Below are 19,238 nucleotides of genomic sequence, written 5' to 3' on the forward strand. Positions count from 1 at the left end.
TGGCCCACCACTCTGAGTGTCATCCCTGAGCGTGGGTGACATTCGGTGCTCCGCCCGCCTGCCCACAACTCAGACTCCCACGCCTAACACGAGCTGTCGGGGGAAGGGGAGAGCTCCTGCACCGCTTTGCCGGTTCCTTCCTCTCCCCTTCCCGCTCGCCTGCCTGCTTGCCTCCTCCAGCCAGGAGTATGGGGCAGCAGCTTCCCCCTTCCCCTGATGGCTGGTGGTAGGCGTGGGAGTCACAGGCAGGCAGTGCGCCGTTGCTCCGTGCTCCTGGCTGGAGGAGGCAGGCAGACAGGGGAGAGGACGGGAGGGAGGCAGGCGAGCGGGAAGGGGAGATGAAGGAAGTGGGATTGGTGGGTGCGCGCACGCGGCTATCCTGCGCCTGGGAGGCCACCCTCCATACCCCTGGGCAGCGTGGGCATATGCTCCGCCACTGACTCTAGAAAGTGAAAAGATTCCATGGTTTACACAAGTTTTATGAATCTGAAATGCTCTGATGGATGGTGTAGTGATTTAGGGAAGAAAGCAGATATCTTAGGCCAGTTGAGAGATCAGTTAGGGTTAGCTAAAAATTCTGCTTTTCGTTATCTAGGAAGAATAAGGAGGGAAATAAATACTGTATATGTCTTAAAAAACAAGTGGGATAAACATAAGAAAGAACACCAGCTATTTTTTGCAATAGTTTCAGTAACCAAAGCAATTTAGGAGGATAATTAGGTAATGTCCAGGTGTAGAGAAATGCAGGATTAGACTAATATGTTGAATTGTACAGGTTAATACCTATGAAGGGAATATGCAATGTCAGCCACCTCTTTTTCAGATTACGGTAAATACATTCACACATATTTCAAAACTGTGTGACCTAGGTATGTGATAATTTGAACCAAATTTGTGCTTAGGATGGAGTCTGGATGTATTCAGTCATATCAGATCATATGTCTGTGTGTAATCATGTGTATGTATATGTTATATGTTTTGTATTTAAAACATTTCTATGAGTCTGTGTGCAAACACATACACTAAATAAGCAAAACTATTTTTAACATGGTATTTATATTCTCTCTAAACTCTTGGGATAAATCTATATGTAGCTGTTGTGGCTTTTACATCAGTCTTGCATGGTCTTACCCAAATTTTATCTGTAGCTTATTTCTTTAATAATATTTCTATACCACTTGCAAAGTGATTTACAAGAGTAAATAATACTGAGAAGCCCAATCACAGGAATAAAACTAGGAAGGGTGTAGTGCTACCAGTCAGGGAAAGTCTGATTAAGTGGGATTTTAGGAAACAATGGACAAACCCAACAGTCTGTGCCTCCCAAACATTGGAATTGGGGGAAGGCATTCTATAGAGTAGGCACCACTGTGGAGGAGACCTGCCTTCATGGTTTGTTGTGTTGAACACCAGGTTCTGTCAACTTGCTGATACTGTTTGTATTTTTATCTCTTTATCTGTAGGTAGCCAATTTGAATCCAAAGGACAACTCTTATACACTGAAAGAATATGTTTATAAGGAAGTTCAGAAAGACTGGCCTGGGTACAATGAAATAGATAAACAGTCACTGGAATTAATACTCTCCCGGTAAGTTCAATCCCTTCTTTGTAATATGTTGATTTGAAAACAAAAGCTATTTGCTTCCTACAAATAATAACTGCTAGAGCATCGTTAACTTGATATTCCTTGTAACCTGGAATGTGGGTGATCTTTACAGGAAACTAAATTCATCTCAGAATGTCACCAGCACCGGTCACTTGGAATCTCCTCTGGGTTCTCAAAAAGATGCTGCATCTGCTTCTCCTTCCCAGGTATTTTATTTGTCACTCTTTATACCCTGATTCATCCAATAAGGCAACACATGACAAATGCTGATGTATGTTTGGAAGATTCAGTTGACTAGTGGGGAAAAGCCATGTCAGTGGTAGAGCACACTCACTTGGCATGCAAAAAGGTCCTAGCTTCAATCCTGGCATCTTCTTGTCTGAAGTTTGAAAGAGCTGCTACCAGTTTTGGAGCGTATGCCCGCGCTGCCTGGGGCGGGCAGGGCACAGAGTTCAGGATTGGAAAAGGGCAGGAAGCTCCTGCCCACTCTCCTACAGCTCTCTGCCTCTGGGTCAGACGTGACTTGGCAGTGGAGCTACTGCAGCCAGGCTCGAGGCAAGTCACAGCCAAGGCGGGTGGGTGGCAGCCGCTCTCCAGAAATGACCCAGTGGCAGAGCTGTTGCTGCCAGGCTCAAGGTGTGCTGAGGAGGGTGGGCAGCAGCTCTTCCTCCCACTTGCCTGCTCTCCTTCCCCCGGTTCAGGCCTGACCCAGGGGGTGGAACTGCAACAGGCACAAGTGTTGCAGCCAAGGCATAGCTTCTTCTGGCAAGGAGCCAGGGTCTGAGGAAGGAGCCCGTTTCAAAATTGCACCCAGGTCCATGGCAGCCACGGCACCCACCACACTACGCCCCTGGCTGCTACTAGCCACTATAGACAACACTGAACTAGAAGGTTGAGTGTTCCAGTTTGATATAAGGCAGCTTCTTTTTCTCTGAAGTAATTATTTAGATATCTATATTATGGTAACACCTGTTTTGGAGAGGGAATTACAACAGTATTCCAAAATTGAAAATACTGCACTTATAGAGTGGCTTAAAATTCCTAATAAGTGTTCCAAGAGAAAAAGAATCAGGAGCAGTTCTAATCTGCCTTAAGGAGGAAGAATGACTTTTTGTGCTTGCTTTTGGGTCTTCTGGTTTCTGTCTCTTCTGTGCACTCTCTCTGACTCACATCTAATTTAAATCTGTTGTGTATATTGGTGCTGAGCCCTTCTGGTAAGATTTCCTGCACTGTACTGAAACAGTCCATGTCCTTATAGATATGAGTCATTGGACACAACCCACTTGACTACTTGAGCACACATACACCTGGCATTAGTTGTCTTTCCAGTTTGGCAGCCCTGTGCCACCAAAGCGCATTTTAAGCTTTTCAGTTTCAAAATGTGGCTTGTTGTTTCCCCGGGAAAGTGCTGATTTAGCAAAGTAGCATCTAGCTTGGGTGTGTACATGCATGCTCTTGGGCATGTATTCAGTCTGTGTTGTTGTTTTTAAAAAAAAACTCCACTATTGGGTGAGAGTGACTTTAGACAATATTGGAATTATTCTTTCCTCCCATGTGAAAAAGTCTGATCCTATCCTGCAGCAAGGTGAAGCTGACCACTTCAGATAGTATAGGTGAAAGGGATTGATAAATGCAGAAATTAATGTTTGAAGAGTGTAGCAAAACTTTTTTAAAGTGTTGGTTCTATCATGGTGGGGAGTCACGATTTGATGCTTTGCTTGAGGCAGCAAAATATTTTGGGTACTGGTAATGGCTGCATGTGGACACGAGAAATTAGGACAAGAAAAGTGTGTTTCGTGGTTACAGAAAATTAATTTAGCACCAATTGACATGTTAAGTACAAACATTGTTCCTTTAATACTGAATCAGGGGTCCCCAAACTAAGGCCTGGGGGCTGGATACGGCCCAATCACCTTCTAAATCCGGCCCGGGAATCAGCATGTTTTTACATGAGTAGAATGTGTTCTTTTATTTAAAACGCATTTCTGGGTTATTTGTGGGGCCTGCCTGGTGTTTTTACATGAGTAGAATGTGTCCTTTTATTTAAAATGCATCTCTGGGTTATTTGTGGGGCATAGGAATTCATTCATTTTTTTTTTCAAAATATAGTCCGGCTCCCCACAAGGTCTGAGAGACAGTGGACCGGCCCCCTGCTGAACAAGTTTGCTGACCCCTGATCTAAATTATCACAGTGTGAATTATTTGGTTTTCTTAAGGAATGAATCCATGTCCAATGGAGAATTCCCATGGCACCATAAATAAAATCCATTGCGGGAGCTCCCTTCTGCTCACACAACTCTTCTAAAGCTTGAAATAATGTTTCCTTTATAACTATTTCTAATTGTCATTTCTTAATAACTGCAAAAATAACAGTTCTGTTTGTGCGCCTCAATTTATTGCAGAAACGGCTTTTGGATTCTGATTTTATTGATCCTTTAATGAGCAAAAAACCAAGGATATCTCATCTTACCAATAGAGTTCAACCAACACTAAATGGTCACTTGACTGCTTCTGGTGAAAAGAATGCTGAAGCTTCTCAGCCTCCCCCTCCCCCTGCAGTTGCTGCAACACCAGCTGCTCTGCCACTTCCTCCAACTTGCCTTCCTGTTTCAAATCCTCCTCGGACTGTGAATTCTAACTCCAATTCCCCGAGCACTCCTGAAGGCCGGGGGACTCAAGACCTGCCTGTTGACACTTTGAGTCAGAATGGCAGCATTTATGGGGACCAGCATCAGAAATACACTTCTAGGACTCCGCTGGAAATCCCAGCACCTGCTGAAGATCTGTCAGTGTGCCCAAAGTCTATGGATGAGAAACATTCAGCGTTGCACAAAAAATCCAAGAAGAAGTCAAAGAAGCATAAGGAGAAGGACCAAATCAAAGACCACAACACTGGGAATGCTGCAGAGAAGGAGAGAGACCGTGAAAAGAAGGAAATTGTCAAACTGAAGAACTCCAGCCTGAAATTGATTGAAGGTATTGCCATTGCTTTTCACTTTGGACGACCAAGGCACCTATGCCCTATAATTACAATAGCACTGAAGCATGGGAGTTATTTGCCCATAGTAATACCTGCATACAGTAATACCTGCATGCAGGTAGACACAAGGGATAGTTGAATGAAGTGGTTACCTCCCATGCCAAGCCCTCCCTTGTCTCCAGGATGCAGACATTACTGTTATTAGTGCAGAATGGAGCCAGCCCACAAGCAGTTAAACCAATGCAGATGTAATACAGTGGTGCCTCGCTAGACAAATTTAATTCGTTCCACGGGTCTTTTCTTATAACGAAAAATTCGTCTAGTGAATCCCATAGGAATGCATTGAATTTTATTTTTTTTGCCCATAGGAACACATTAATTGAATTTCAATGCATTCCTATGGGAAACCGTGATTCGCTAGACGAATTTTTCATAAAACGCATTCGTCTAGCGAGGCAACCTCCGCTAGAAAAAACCTTTCGTTAAGCGGAAATTTCGTTAAGCAGGGCATTCGTTAAGCGAGGCACCACTGTACATGGAAATTCCCTGTCTCGTTCCTTTTGCCTGAATTTGAAATCTGTTGCCAATGACCAATACATATTCAGAGCCACATGAATGAAAGCCTTATACGGTGTATATATCTTGCCTCCGAACAATTTCTCTAATCAGCTGAAGTATATATTCGTAAGCCTGTTCTTGTAAGGTTGTTTTTCTCTTTATAAACGTGCATACACAGTTTCAGTGTTGGAGAGAAGTAACAGCTGCAAAAAGCTGTGGGAATGTACTCTGACCATCATTTATTCTAACCTGCCCCACAGATTTCCTTCGTATTGATTTATTTGAGATTTAATATAGTGGGTGGGACAGGAATAATATTTAAATCATTGACAGTAATGAACCCAGTATGCAGCAGTTTACAAATTTTGGCTGGCCTTTATTACCAGCCGCAAACTTACAGTCACCAGGACACTGTCTCACCTCGGAGTTGAGCTTTGAGAAGGTCTAGTGGGGTGTTATTGAAATCACATTACTTAGAGGTAAGCCCCAGCATGCTTGCAACTGAAAAGTAGGGTATTAAAGTACATAGGCATTCCATTAGTAAATAGCTAGAAAGAATACCATTCTTTTAATTTCTCAACTGTTAGATTTGACATTGTCTCAAGACACAGTACAGTGGTACCTTGGATTACAAACACTTCAGGTTACAAACGCTTCAGGTTACAGACTCCGCTAACCCAGAAATAGTACCTTGGGTTAAGAACTTTGCTTCAGGATGAGAACAGAAATTGTGCTCCGGTGGCACGGTGGCAGCAGGAGGCCCCATTAGCTAAAGTGGTGCTTCAGGTCAAGAACAGTTTCAGATTAAGAACGGACCTCCAGAACGAATGAAGTTCTTAACCAGAGGTCCCACCCTATTTAGATACAGAATTCCGGGCTTCCCCTAATAGTTGTAGTGACAGCCGCTCAGGGAACTTGAGTTGTTATCCCGAAAATTGACCACCTATCTCAGGGGTCCCCAAACTAAGGCCCAGGGGCCAGATGCGGCCCAATTGCCTTCTCAATCCGGCCCCAGGTTGGTCTGGGAATCAGCATGTTTTTACATGAGTAGAATGTGTCCTTTTATTTAAAATACATCTCTGGGTTATTTGTGGGGCATAGGAATTCGTTCATATTATTTTTCAAAATATAGTCCGGCCCCCCACCAGGTCTGAGGGACAGTGGACCGGCCCCCTGCTGAAAAAGTTTGCTGACCCCTGACCTATCTGTTGCCTTCCCTATTTTAGAAAGGATACAAAGATGCTGTGGTTAGAAAAACCCAGACAAGGAGGAAATGTAGCTGCTATTTTTTAAAAAAAGTTATTGAATATCAGCAAGGGGACTGTGATTTGTAACTTTTTCTAAAGGACCTATGACACACTTTGTAGAGCCAAATTTAGTTGTGAACTATTTTAAAACTATTTTGTGAAGTTAATAAAAAGTTGACTACATCCTTGAACAAATTCCTGTTTAAATATTATTTCTGACTAGATACAATATATTTCCAATTCACTGAGGCTCATGACATGGTTGTCCTAGTCAGGGCCTGGGACAATTTGAATTGTCTTTGTTTAGTTGCTTGGTCACACAGATTCTTGGTCTTCTTTATAAGACTAAGTCCAGCTTAAGAGGGGGTGAAACACACATTTTTTAATTATATTTTTAGGAATACAAAATAAGCTTTTCCTTTTCTAATGTGATAACTTGGATTATATATTGATATGAAATACATTAACCTACCACTATATTTGATTGTGTGTGTTTGGCAGCATTGTATGAATTCTATATGTGTATGTATGTGTGTGTATGTATGTGTGTATATATATATATATATATATATATATATATATATATATATATATATATATATATATATATGGCCTCACATGTAAGTGCAAGTTCCTTCTGTTCATACAAGAAATTCTTTACATCCAAGCAATTATTTTTAACCCTGCCATTCTGATGAGAGATAGATTCAACCCAGTAATTGCTTGTCAGCTTATTTTATAGTAAATTATTTGATTATCTTTGCATATTCATAACTTTGTTTGAAGGGGAAGTATTAGCAGAAAGAAAAGCACTTTGGCATTCCACTCCATTGTTATTTATTGTGCCCTAGTGAAAGCTGGATGTTGATGTAAAACTCCCATCTCCTTTTGTCCACCGACATCTGCCACAGAAATTCTTGAATTGCTGTGCAGATGCCACAACTTGTCTTGAAATAATAGAAGGCTGACCTTGGGTTAAGACTGAACTGCTTTTATTGTACGCAAACCAAAGTTCCTTTTGCATTTTAAGTTCCTGCCATTGGCCGATTCAGAATTTGTCATGCAACTACTATTATAAATATTCAACAGAGTGGTTTGCTCTTAATTGTCTCTTAAAGCTAATCCCTAGAAAGGAACACTCTGTGTAGGCACTTGAAAGTCAAATCCAGTTTGGTTTGGGAACAATCTCTTATCAAAGTGTGTAAACTTGTATTTCTTTATAGGTGTTGAAGAGACTTGCACTTCCACCGCAGATCCTTTGTCAACAAGTGAACTACCGGACTACTTTGTGTAAGTAGGATAATACTGGAGAAAGGGGATAGAGCGGCAGGAAACAATTTATGCAGTCCTCCCTCAAAGTGAAAAAGCACTTGGTAACTAAGAAAGTTACTAAGTAAAGAGGGGGAAGCTGCCTGGAAATGTTGCTCTGTGTAAGATTTCAAGTAGACTTATGTTATTGCAGCTCTGCCTTGACTTTCCCTCCGATTCCCGCGCTGAAGAGAAAAGTCTCTTACAGTGGTGCCTCGCTAGACGAAATTAATTCGTTCCACGGGTCTTTTCTTATAGCGAAAAATTCGTCTAGCGAATCCCATAGGAATGCATATGACCACATATGATTCGGATCTTGCAAAGTAGTATAAGCCAGCTTCTATGCAGTTTGCTCCCTTCTATGTATGTATCTTGGCTTTAGCATCAGCTGTCATAGTGATAGAGCAAAGGTTCAACTTAATTCATTCTCGGCATTTGTATGCTGCTTTTCCTACACTCAGAGAAGCGTGCAAAGTAAGTGTACTGGGAGTGGGGAGGCGGTGGCACGGTTGGGGCTGTGCGGACACACTGGTGGAGCTAATTCGCATTCCCGAAGGGGTGCGCACAGAACCTCAACCTCACCGCCATTTCACCCCTCGTAAGCAACAGTGATGCTGCTTCCCAGAGGCTGTTGCTGTGGCTCCACCCCACTCTGTGAGTCATGTCTGCTCCTTCACAACTTTGTAGTTTGCATCGTAGTATCACTTCATATCTTTCTGTTGAAAAGCACTTCATATTTTCAGTGATTTCTGACACTGTTTCTGAACTTATTTGTTTTGGGGTTTTTTTTGTTTTTTGTTTTTGTTTTTTGGTATGTTCTGCATCCATTTTGCTCCCTTGGCAGCGGCTGATTATAAACACCATTTTTTCTCCTTTCCCCTTTTGCCATTTAATTTGGCCGTGGCAATCCATGTGATTTTGTTGACAATGGCATACTAGTATGTCTTGCAATTTTGTAGCACAGATGCAAACAAAATCGCATGGGTCACCCTTGATACATGGCATCGAAAGCAAAAGGGAGTGAAAAAGAATAATGGCACACAAAAGCCATTACAGTCAAGGAAACAAATGGGCATCAAAACAACATCAAAACAACATGAATGTTTTGAAAAAGCCATTGCGATGCAGACTGGGTTATGACTGTTTGCAATAAAAATAGCAAAACTCTTCATGTAAAAAATACTATTGTTGTGACTTTTTTTTGCTCCTCTTCCCCAGAATATGTCTGTGCTTCAAAATCATTGTTGTTTTTCTAAAAGTTGACATAGATAATGTGGAGTGTGTGTGCTCCTTAGATGAGATAGTGGTGGGGGATGTAAAAAACAAAAATATTGTCCAATCAGCTAAGCTCATTTATTTTTTTAAAGCATTCCCACCCAGCTGTTCATCTGAAAAGGCTCCCAGAGTGCCTCACAAAGACCAGTGATAAGACAGTCTCTGCCCTCAGGCTTAAAAAGAGACACAAAAGAAAAAGAGATTAGGATGAAGGAAAGGGGGGGGGGAGAGAATTCAGGCATTAGTTCTCAGTTAAGAACTTTTTCTAATGACCAGCTGAGACAGAAATGGTTCAAGGAGAGGAGGAGCCAAAAGTTGCTCCTCTTCTGCTTCAGTCTTGCTCTTTCCTGCAACCTGATGGAATAGCTGCTGTCAGTTGATAGTGGAGGAAGCTGAAACATCTGGTGGAGCTGGCTTCTCAGCAGTGCCAATGGTGTGGAACTGCAGCCTGCTTGGGGTGTAAAGGTTTCTACAACTAGAAGTTTGCACTGTTCGGACATAACATCTCCTCTTGGTAGATGTCCAGTTTGCAGCAGTCACAAATTTAGCTATTAAGTAATAATTAACTGGGACGCGGGTGGTGCTGTGGATTAAACCACAGAGCCTAGGGCTTGCCGATCAGAAGGTCGGTGGTTCGAATCCCCGCAACGGGGTGAGCTCCTGTTGCTCAGTCCCAGCTCCTGCCAACCTAGCAGTTCGAAAGCATGCCAAAGTGCAAGTAGATAAATAGGAACCGCTCCAGCAGGAAGGTAAACGGTGTTTCCGTGCACTGCTCTGGTTCGCCAGAAAGCAGCTTAAGTCATGCTGTCCACATGACCCGGAAGCTGTACGCCGGCTCCCTTGGCCAATAAAGCGAAATGAGCGCCGCAACCCCAGAGTCGTCCGCGACTGGACCTAATGGTCAGGGGTCCCTTTACCTAACTAGTTAGTGCTATTGTAGAAATCATGCTGAAAAGTAACTATTTTCAAACACCTGTTTGATGATTTTCAGTATGTCCTGTTTGTAATTGTTTCTTGAGACAAAGAAAATGAAATGAACATTTTTATGAGTTACTTGAAATGCTTTTCCAACACCCGTCTGTGTTGGAAAGAGATTTACTTCTCATTCTCTAGCAAGATGTTTTAAAAAGCCATCCGTACTGGGGATTTAAATACATGCAGTAAACCTAATAACCCTTGGTGTAAAAAGAAAGAAAGAGCAGTGTGTGCTTTTGAATGTTGTGAATCAAAATGCTGACACAACCTTGCCCAGTAGTGCTACTGTACAACAGGGCGGTGAGAGTGCAATGACTCCAAGTCATGTTCACATGACCCTTGTCCCTGGAATCACGCTGCCTGCACATGTCTATCGCATATCAGCTGTATCTGGCACAGAGCCCTGTTTTGTTCTACTTGGGCAGCACACACTCCTTTTGTGCAGAAAAATCTGAGACGATGGTGTCTTGCATTCCTGTAAAAACTCATTTGATGGTGTGGCTAGCAATTTCTCTCCCAAAGGCACTGTTTGTTAGCAGTCATGCAGAAAACAGATAAAGGCTACTAAGGCCAGTGGAATAATGTTTTTTTAATGTACAGTGCTGCCTAAGTACATGGTGTTTTACAAAAAGAGAGAAAACAGGTCTTTAAGCACCTGCAGTCTAAGAATAGGCACAAGGGAAATAGAGGAAGTGGAGAGTGTTGGAGGCAGCAGTAAATGGAAGTAGAATGTACCATTATTTCTCATAAATGTAGTTTGGTTTAGTTACAATCAGCTATTGGGACTGGGGGTTTTCCCAGAGGCTTGAGAACATGGCGAAAGCAGGTTTTGAGGAAGTGCTTGGAGAGTAAACAGCATGGAGGTGTTCAGGGAGACAGTTTTGGGTAGAAGAGGCAGCAAAGAGGGAAGTTATTTCAGGTAGGAGAAGACCTTCAGATAGTTGAGGAGGGTGGAGCTGGATGAGTAATAGCTACAGTTAGGGTTGTGTCAAGATACAAGAACTGAATATGGAAAGGCGAAGGCTGTGGAGGGTTGTGAAGGTACGGATAAGAATCTTGTGCATGATCTAGGAGCAAACAGGAAGCCAGTTTAGGGAATTAAAGGGCTGTTGCATGGTCAGAGCAATGAAAAGTGAATAATGATAAAGTGAAGGATAAAACGTAGGACAATGCAAGAACAGAAAGGAGACAATCTATAATATTGTTCCTTCTAATTGCCCTAACCCAGCAGAGAGGGATGCTTGGAGATATGTAGCAATAGGCAGCAATTAGGTTGATGGCATAAAATGTATTTCCACTGAAACATCTTCAGTGAGGTGGAAGCTGTTTATCTTTTCTCCAACACAATCGTATGATACAATACTGTAACTATTTCTTAAGTCTTAGCCACCAGGGCTTTTTGTTAACTTCTTTAGTCCACCAAAGTCATGAGATTTTGCCTGATATTTAAAAGGTCCTTCAGTTGTATTAATTGTAGGAAATATAAACTATAATCAAATTCACAGAAGAATTTTAAAAATCCGCAGTCTTTGATTTTAATATCTTGGTTCCTATGTAAAAATGCATGTTGTTGTGAACATTTTTTAAAAAAGAAAATAACCGGTAACCTGGAGATTGCAGAAACTACCTTAAATTCTGACTAGTTAAAAGGTGGTTAGATCACCATGACAGTGAAGGGGGAATTAAGTAATTTATACCTCTTAATAAGTTTTAAAGGGGAAGTGAATTATGATAAACTTTTTAAAAAATTACAATACCATGAATTTTAAATCTTGTTTATTTTATTTTATTTTAAAAAAGGAAATACATAGGTATTATCTCTTATGAACAACGACAAAGTTACAAGGATGACTTCAACGCAGAATATGATGAATATAGAACCTTGCATGCAAGGATGGAGAGTGTTACTAGAAAGTTTATGAAACTAGATGCAAAGCGTAAACTGCTTTCTCCAGGATCAAAAGAATATCAGGTAAAACCTGCTTTCCACCTTCCTCTGATGTTAATGTAGCTTTAACCTTCATCCAAGTATGCCTGATGATTTGGATTAGAATTGTTGGGTGCACATTACATCTGTTCCCCATGGTATGGCCATAATTTTAAGTTCTAAAAGAACCTGACTGTACCTTGAATGTGCCAGATCCCTCCATGGAGGCCTTAAAGCAGGGGTAGGCAACCTAAGGCCTGTGGGCCGGATGCGGCCCAATCGCCATCTCAATCCGGCCCGCGGATGGTCCGGGAATCAGCATGTTTTTACATAAGTAGAATGTGTCCTTTTATTTAAAATGTATCTCTGGGTTATTTGTGGGGGTTGCCTGGTGTTTTTACATGAGTAGAAGGTGTGCTTTTATTTAAAATGCATCTCTGGGTTATTTGTGGGGCATAGGAATTCGTTTAATTTCCCCCAAAAAAATCTAGTCCGGCCCACCACATGGTCTGAGAGACGGTGGGAAAAGGTTGCTGACCCCTGCCTTATAGAGAAGAACTCCTGGGAAATGTTCCACAATTGTGATCATTCCTGTCCTGCAGACTTGGCAGAGGCTGGTTCTATTTTGTAAACCTCATCACATCTTTTTATCTTGGGAAGTGATGGATCTTTACTTTCCTTGGCAAGGCTTAAACAAGTATTGTATTATTTTAGGAGAATTATTTATATATCAATCATGAACTGATCTGCAGTGTTTACTCCCATTCTCTGGTTCAAACCAATATAGTGATAAGGGATATAGGTTCATCAGTCTTGTGCCTTCAGATTACTTTAAAATAAATGAGAAGTACTTGCTGCTGAGTCTTACAACCCAATGATTAGTGATGGCAAAGGGTTGTGCAAGAGCAGGATGACGCTCATGTTGTGATAGGATCAACAAGATATTTGTATAAACTTGGTTCTTTTGTCCTAGCCTCTAACCCCTGGAGTGTTGCTTAGCACAAACAGAACAGGAGGAGAGAAGACTTCCTAAAGTGTCTAGTCAAAAAGCTCTCTGATGCTGAAAGGCAATGCCCACATTCAGATTAGCATATCTTGGTTTAATAAACTGAGATGGACATTTGCTCACACTGCAAATGGGAGAGCAAAGGGACTGTGTGCATACAGTGTAAACCAACCAACCAGAAAGCCTCTAACTAGCCATAGCTTCCTGTTTCTTTTTTGTCAATTAATTTTATTGGTTTTCCAAATTTTAGCCTGATTATGCAAATTATACAAATTATTTCCAAATTAATTCCCGTACACCATTCTTGATGCGTCTTTATCATCTACTATTATTGGGCTTCATACTCCTATTTACCTCTGGTTACATTCCATTTTACAAAATTATCACTTATTCAACAACTGCACTCTTAATGATTTCTATTCATTGTATTATATTATTTAACTTTTCATATAACATCAAGTGAGGAGCAATTTTTCTTTTCAGTCCAGATGTGATCTGATAAATCCAGTTGTTGACATTCATTGGTCTTGTGTGTCTGCCATTGATGTTTTAAACTGCATTCTTTGCTGGCTGGTCACAATACAGTGGTACCTCAGTTTAAGAACAGTCCTGTTTACGAACGATTCAGTTTACAAACTCCCGGTTTGCGAACTTTACCTCGGTCTAAGAACAGAATCCGAACAGTGGAAGGGCACCAGCAGCGGGAGGCCTCATTAGGGAAAGTCTGCCTCGGTTTAAGAACGGTTTTGGTTTAAGAATGGACTTCCACAACGGATTAAGTTCGTAAACTGAGGTACCACTGTATTGTTGTTCCGTTGTGATTGGGGTGGATACCAGCTCCAGAACAAGCCAAGACATTAAGCAACAGTTTGAAGTTGGTTTAAAGTCTTATTCATATTTCAGCCTAGTAAGCTGAGATATGATTGTCTGAACTGGCTCAGTAACTCTTTGTTACTGACTGTTCTTCTCCATTAGTGAGCGATTATTTTTCTCTGCAGAGAAGGCAGAAATGAGGGGCTCTACAAATTGGGTTTTCAAACTACAATACCAGATTCACACCATCCCAATTCTTGAGGGGAGAGTGGGAGTTTTTGGTAAAATGAATGTGTGATCCAGGGATGTGTAAGATGGATGTTCTTACTGTACAGGTGTGGTACACTGTCTTCAGTTAATCTTAAGGTAATTGTTAATTGCTAGCTGTACTTAGTAACCATAAATTTATCCTTAAACTTGTAGATCCTTCATGACGAAGTTTTACAAGAATATCGGAAGATCAAACAGGTTTGTATAACTTATACTTAATTATTGTGTATGGTGTATGTATAAAACTATGCCATTCCAGCTGAATAGGATTAATCAGAGCTCAAAGTTAACATCAAAAAGACCTAATTCCTGTACTCATATTGGCTTCACTGTATATAATTCTAGCACTTCTAATTTTACAGTGAAATGGATTAAAACACATATTTAGGTGACGTGTATTTAAATACTGAAACCATGTTGGATCATTGCCTCTTGGATTCTCATTGCATTGCGCTTGCTTTTCAGTCTGGACAAATGCTTCTATTTGTCTGTTTTTAATATGTTTGGGGCAAATGTTTTGTTTTGGCTTCTATGATCATTGTGAATTGAGAATCTTCATATGAGTGAAGTACATTTTTGTCCTGCCTTCTATAGCATTTCACTTTCCAACTGAATCCTCTAGCCATAGTGACAAGCCAAGATTTGGTATTGATCCCAGATATTCAGAATTATAAATAGTGCTCTTAAAACAATGAGAATTTTAGAAATGTGACTTAGAAGTGAGGCTCTAATTGACCATATGCCTCTTATGTGCTCTCCCTCATTTGCTGCTTAAAACTGAAGGAGTAATTGCTAATGTGGTACTGAGCAGCTGTATGCCTTATGTGGCTGCATCACTTTCTGAGCCTGGGCACATAACTTAGGAAGCAGAGCAGAGCAGAGCTGGGAAGGGAAGTGACAGTCACTCGGGCCTTAGAAGAACTATCTGTTGAGGATTGGGGAGGAGTCTTCTGCCAGAGAGGCATGAACTGAGAAGGACATCAGCTGGTCCCATTGGCGGAGGTGGAGAGAGGCAGATGAGGGTGGAATAAACCCCCCAACAAGTGTTTTTCACCTGAGCAATCCAGATACATTAATGCAGGCATCCCCAAACTGCATACACCAGATGTTTTGGTCTACAACTCCCATGATCCTTAGCTAACAGGACCAGTGGTCAGGGAAGATGGGAATTGTAGTCCAAAACATCTGGAGGGCTGAAGTTTGGGGATGCCTGCATTAATGTCTGAATCCCACTGAAGTGCAAGAGGCTTCATCTTATTGCATGTAACTTTGTTCATTGGGCTCCCCCTGGACAGTAGGATTTAGAAGTACAGTGGTACCTCAGTTTAAGTACACAATTGGTTCCGGGGAGCCATTCACTCCCCGAAAAGTACTTATACGGAGTGGCACTTCCATGTGTGCGTGCTGCGCAGATTGCTTCTGCACACGCACGCGCTGCGGAACCCGGAAGTAAACACTTCCTGGTCCGTGGAGTACTCAGACCAAAAGTACTCAAACTGCAGCGGACGTACACCGAGGTATGACTGTACCTAGCATTCCCTGCATTGTACCTCCTGCTTCCAGAATTTTGCAGAGTTCCTAAAAATTCTGGGTCAATTCAGGTGTTTTAAACCCATGTTAAAACAGAGTGACTGCAAGGACCCAGCAATGTGGAGGAAGTAGTACATGATCTGGTTCAGCCATGGGTCCAAAAGCAATAGCTGTGCCCAATTCTCTTTTGTGCAGTAACCATTTTTTTCAGTTACCACAGTGATCAAATTAGTTCTGGGAACCCATGGCTGTATTTGTGGACACATCAGGCACTTTGTATGCACTGTGTCTCCAGAAGCACATCCTGGGTCCACATAAAGCACTTCACAAACATCTCAGCTGGTCCCGTTTTGAAACGAAATGGCACTTGTCCTTTCAACTGCAGTACAATATGCAGCCAACCTTCACTGTAACCAAAAGGCCACGTTAGTATTGAAACATTGCTTGTTTCTATGTAGCATTAGTTAGATGTGCCTTTTGAATACTGTGTATGTCAAGAGTTCTGACTTTCTCAAGATTGCAGTAGCCTCAAATTATGCATAAAAACCAAAAGAGGCTTGGTTGGTCTCCATGAAAAATTCTGAAAGCTGCAGTTTAGCAATCCTTTTATTAGGACCAACCAAAATGTCACAAAATAAAGAGTGAGCTTCGCATTCTCCTGAACTGTCCATCAGGGTGGGTGTTAGACAAAGTAGGGAATGAGGACAAGAGAGAACTAAAGCAACAAAACAAAATGGCTTGATGTTGTAGAATGGAATTGTGCAGTTGGAAGGGACCCTGAGGGTCATACAACCCCCTGTAATGCAGGAATACGCAGCTGTCCCATACGGGACAGTGTTATCAGCACCACACTTTAACCAACTGAGCTAAGGGAACTCTGTGTTGGGCTGTAAGGTCTCAAGATGGAGATTGAAGACTTCATTTGAATAGTCTCTGCTAGGTGCAGTAAGTTTCAGATTACACCATGGATTCTCTGAGAAGGAAGTACCTTTATTTTTTTTAAAACATGGTAGTTGCCAGATCTGTCACCAGCCTTAAGCAAAACACATGAGTTCCTTGATAGAGAACAGAATACAGTGAATTACACTGTGTAACTGCGTGATTTTTGTTATCTGATTAATTATGGAAAATGCCTGGGCTGTATAACATACAAAGGGCAAAAAAATGCTAACTTAAAAAAAACCTACCTGAAATCAAAAGTTTCCTCTATGGAATTTGATTGTCTGAATCTTCTCAGTCTGTTTTCTATCCCACTTTTGTGACTGAAACATCCCTGACTGATCCTAAACAGGGGAAGCATGTCCCTGATTATTGTGCAGGACCTCTTGGCATCAGTGCCAACGGCCATGGTATCCTCGTGAACTGTGTATCTGAGATGGCTTTAAGAGCCCAACTTTGTGATGGTTCCAATTCTTTCTGAATTGGTAGGTTTCAGGAGATGCTTGCAGGGGGGCGGGCAGATTAGGTTTTGTTTTATCTGTGGTTTTATAGGCTTGCATTTCATTACTTTTTAACAATGTTTTGCGGATTATATACAGTCAGTGTCAGATTGTACATTGTTAGAATTTTACTTTTGTTTCTGTTGCAGTCTAGTCCTAACTACCATGAAGAAAAGTACAGATGTGAATATCTCCACAACAAGCTGGCTCACATTAAGAGACTTATAGGGGAATTTGACCAACGGCACGCAGAGTCATGGCACTAGGGCTCTGGACCAGAAGATGTGAATAAACTAAAGATTATTTATTTAAAATTCCATAAGACTTGCTCTAAGGTTTAAAAACAAAGTGAAATCTCTAATGCGGGAGTTTCAGCATTAGCAGGCTGAGTTGCTGTTTTTCTTGATGGTGAGGATGTTGCTTCCCTGCATAGTTGAAGCTGCTTTTTCCCTGGTCCCTTTTTATCCTTAACATTTACTCATTTATCCATGGAAATCATTTTACCATTGGGTACTGGGGATCCAGTCTCTGTAGTTCTGAGGTTCTGCTAATATATATTAGCAGAAGCAGATGCTTATGGATGAATTACAAGCCTGTTTTTTCCTGACTTTTTCTTGTTAATGCAAAAACGATTTGCCTTAAATGGTAGAAAGTTTAAAAATTTGCACAATAAAGTAAACGTTGTTTCTGGAGGGTTCAGAGGTGTGAATGAATATGTGCACATGCACACACCTATCAACAAGGGTAACTTATTTCTGTGATTTGAACCCCCACTGCAATGATTGCCTTACATTGTTTGCTTATGTATCTGAATTGTACTTAATCCATTTCTCCATAAACACTGCTTCCCAGTACATTAAAATGGGAAGCACTACTGTGTCTGAAATACGTGTGTGTGTGTGTGTGTGTGTGTGTGTCTGCGTGTGTGCATGAGAGAGAGAGAGGAGGGGGTTGTGTGCATACACAGTTGGGGGGTAAATCTGCTATATAGGCCAAATGTTCAGGTTGACAACTGATAAGTGTTAATGCAGGGTTTTTTCCAATAAAACTGCTGCATCTGTTCTGGAAGACAAATATTTCCATTTCAACGATTTGTCAGCTTTCTTATCCAGGAAAAATTGATACTTTACAAAAAAATATATTCTATAGTTTTGGGGCAAAATTATAAAATTAACATGTAGGTGACCTATTTATATACTGCTATAAAAGTATTTTTGAAGAGAATATGCAATGAAGCTATTGCCTACATGAAATGTATATTTAAAGATTTTTCTTCCTGTGTGTCAGGAATATAACAAAGATGTATTTAACTATAAAATACTGTGATCATCAAACAGCACAAACTTTCATTTCATGCAGTTAATTGGTTTAATTTAAGTTAAACCGTCACTTTATCATGTGGGAACATAAGTTATTTGGTCACAAAATTGACTTATACTTGTCTTTTCTTTTGTCTTAATATATTTCTTTCAAAAGTGCTGCCAATTGAAAAGGGAAGCATTATGTTTACAAGTCTGATTTTATTTTATTTTTTGGAATGTTTGCCAAAATTTTGGTAGTATCTTTAATAAACTTGTCTCCAGCATCAACTCAGTTGTTGTGTGTTGCTGTACAGCAGAACAACAGAACATGGTATATTTTCCTACAAATACCTTAAGCATTATACACATATGACTCTGAAATGCTGGGCTCAGATTTTAAAAACCAAAAAAATCAGGAACATTTTTCACAGGAAACCATTTAGCATGTGAGAAACCCTCTCTACAGCCCATTATTTTAGTCACAAAGCATAAATTTTCACAGCTTTTTAGTGTAGTCATTTAAACATATTATGACTTCTTACAGTCAAACCTCTTCCTCAGTACTTTTTTGGTGTATAGGCTTTCAAGGCTTAGTGAACTGATGCAGAAATTTCTGAATTGCATTGGGCAACATTTTTTTTTATGTTAATGTTTTTTGCATAGAGAACCCAATAGTAATATCAAACTTGGCATTTTTCTCTACTACATATTAGTGTTAACTTTTTTTTTCTTTTTGACCAATTGTCATTTGTAGTTTTGTTACTCACGAGACTTGCTGGAGTGGAAAATCTCATTCTGCTGCAAGCGCATTGACATCAGCCCTGAGTGGCAGAGAAGCTTTGGTTTGTAACCTAACTCAGCCATGTCCTTGGGCAAATCACTTCCTCCATCTCATTTCCTCCCTGTAAAACCAGAATGATGGTTACTTAGCTCAAAGTGGTGATACAGCTAATCGGCAGAGAGATTGTAAAGCACTAATGCTGCATTTGTAAGACATCATAAT

General features: G+C 40.9%; 1 protein-coding gene across 1 annotated transcript in view; it reads left to right on the plus strand.

Moving 5' to 3' along the window:
* Positions 1-18,523, plus strand: part of ELL2 (elongation factor for RNA polymerase II 2) — a 40,401-nt gene extending 21,878 nt beyond the window's left edge. Inside the window, exons 6-12 of the mRNA XM_035099692.2 lie at positions 1,464-1,588; positions 1,719-1,812; positions 4,009-4,582; positions 7,615-7,681; positions 11,750-11,921; positions 14,119-14,163; positions 17,084-18,523. Coding sequence (XP_034955583.2) covers positions 1,464-1,588; positions 1,719-1,812; positions 4,009-4,582; positions 7,615-7,681; positions 11,750-11,921; positions 14,119-14,163; positions 17,084-17,200 — 1,194 coding nt within the window. The 3' untranslated portion in view covers positions 17,201-18,523. The remainder of the gene's footprint in view (positions 1-1,463; positions 1,589-1,718; positions 1,813-4,008; positions 4,583-7,614; positions 7,682-11,749; positions 11,922-14,118; positions 14,164-17,083) is intronic.
* The last annotated feature ends 715 nt before the right edge of the window (positions 18,524-19,238 follow it).

This window comes from Zootoca vivipara, chromosome 11 (assembly GCF_963506605.1).
Source record: "Zootoca vivipara chromosome 11, rZooViv1.1, whole genome shotgun sequence".
NCBI classification, from domain to species: Eukaryota; Metazoa; Chordata; class Lepidosauria; order Squamata; family Lacertidae; genus Zootoca; species Zootoca vivipara.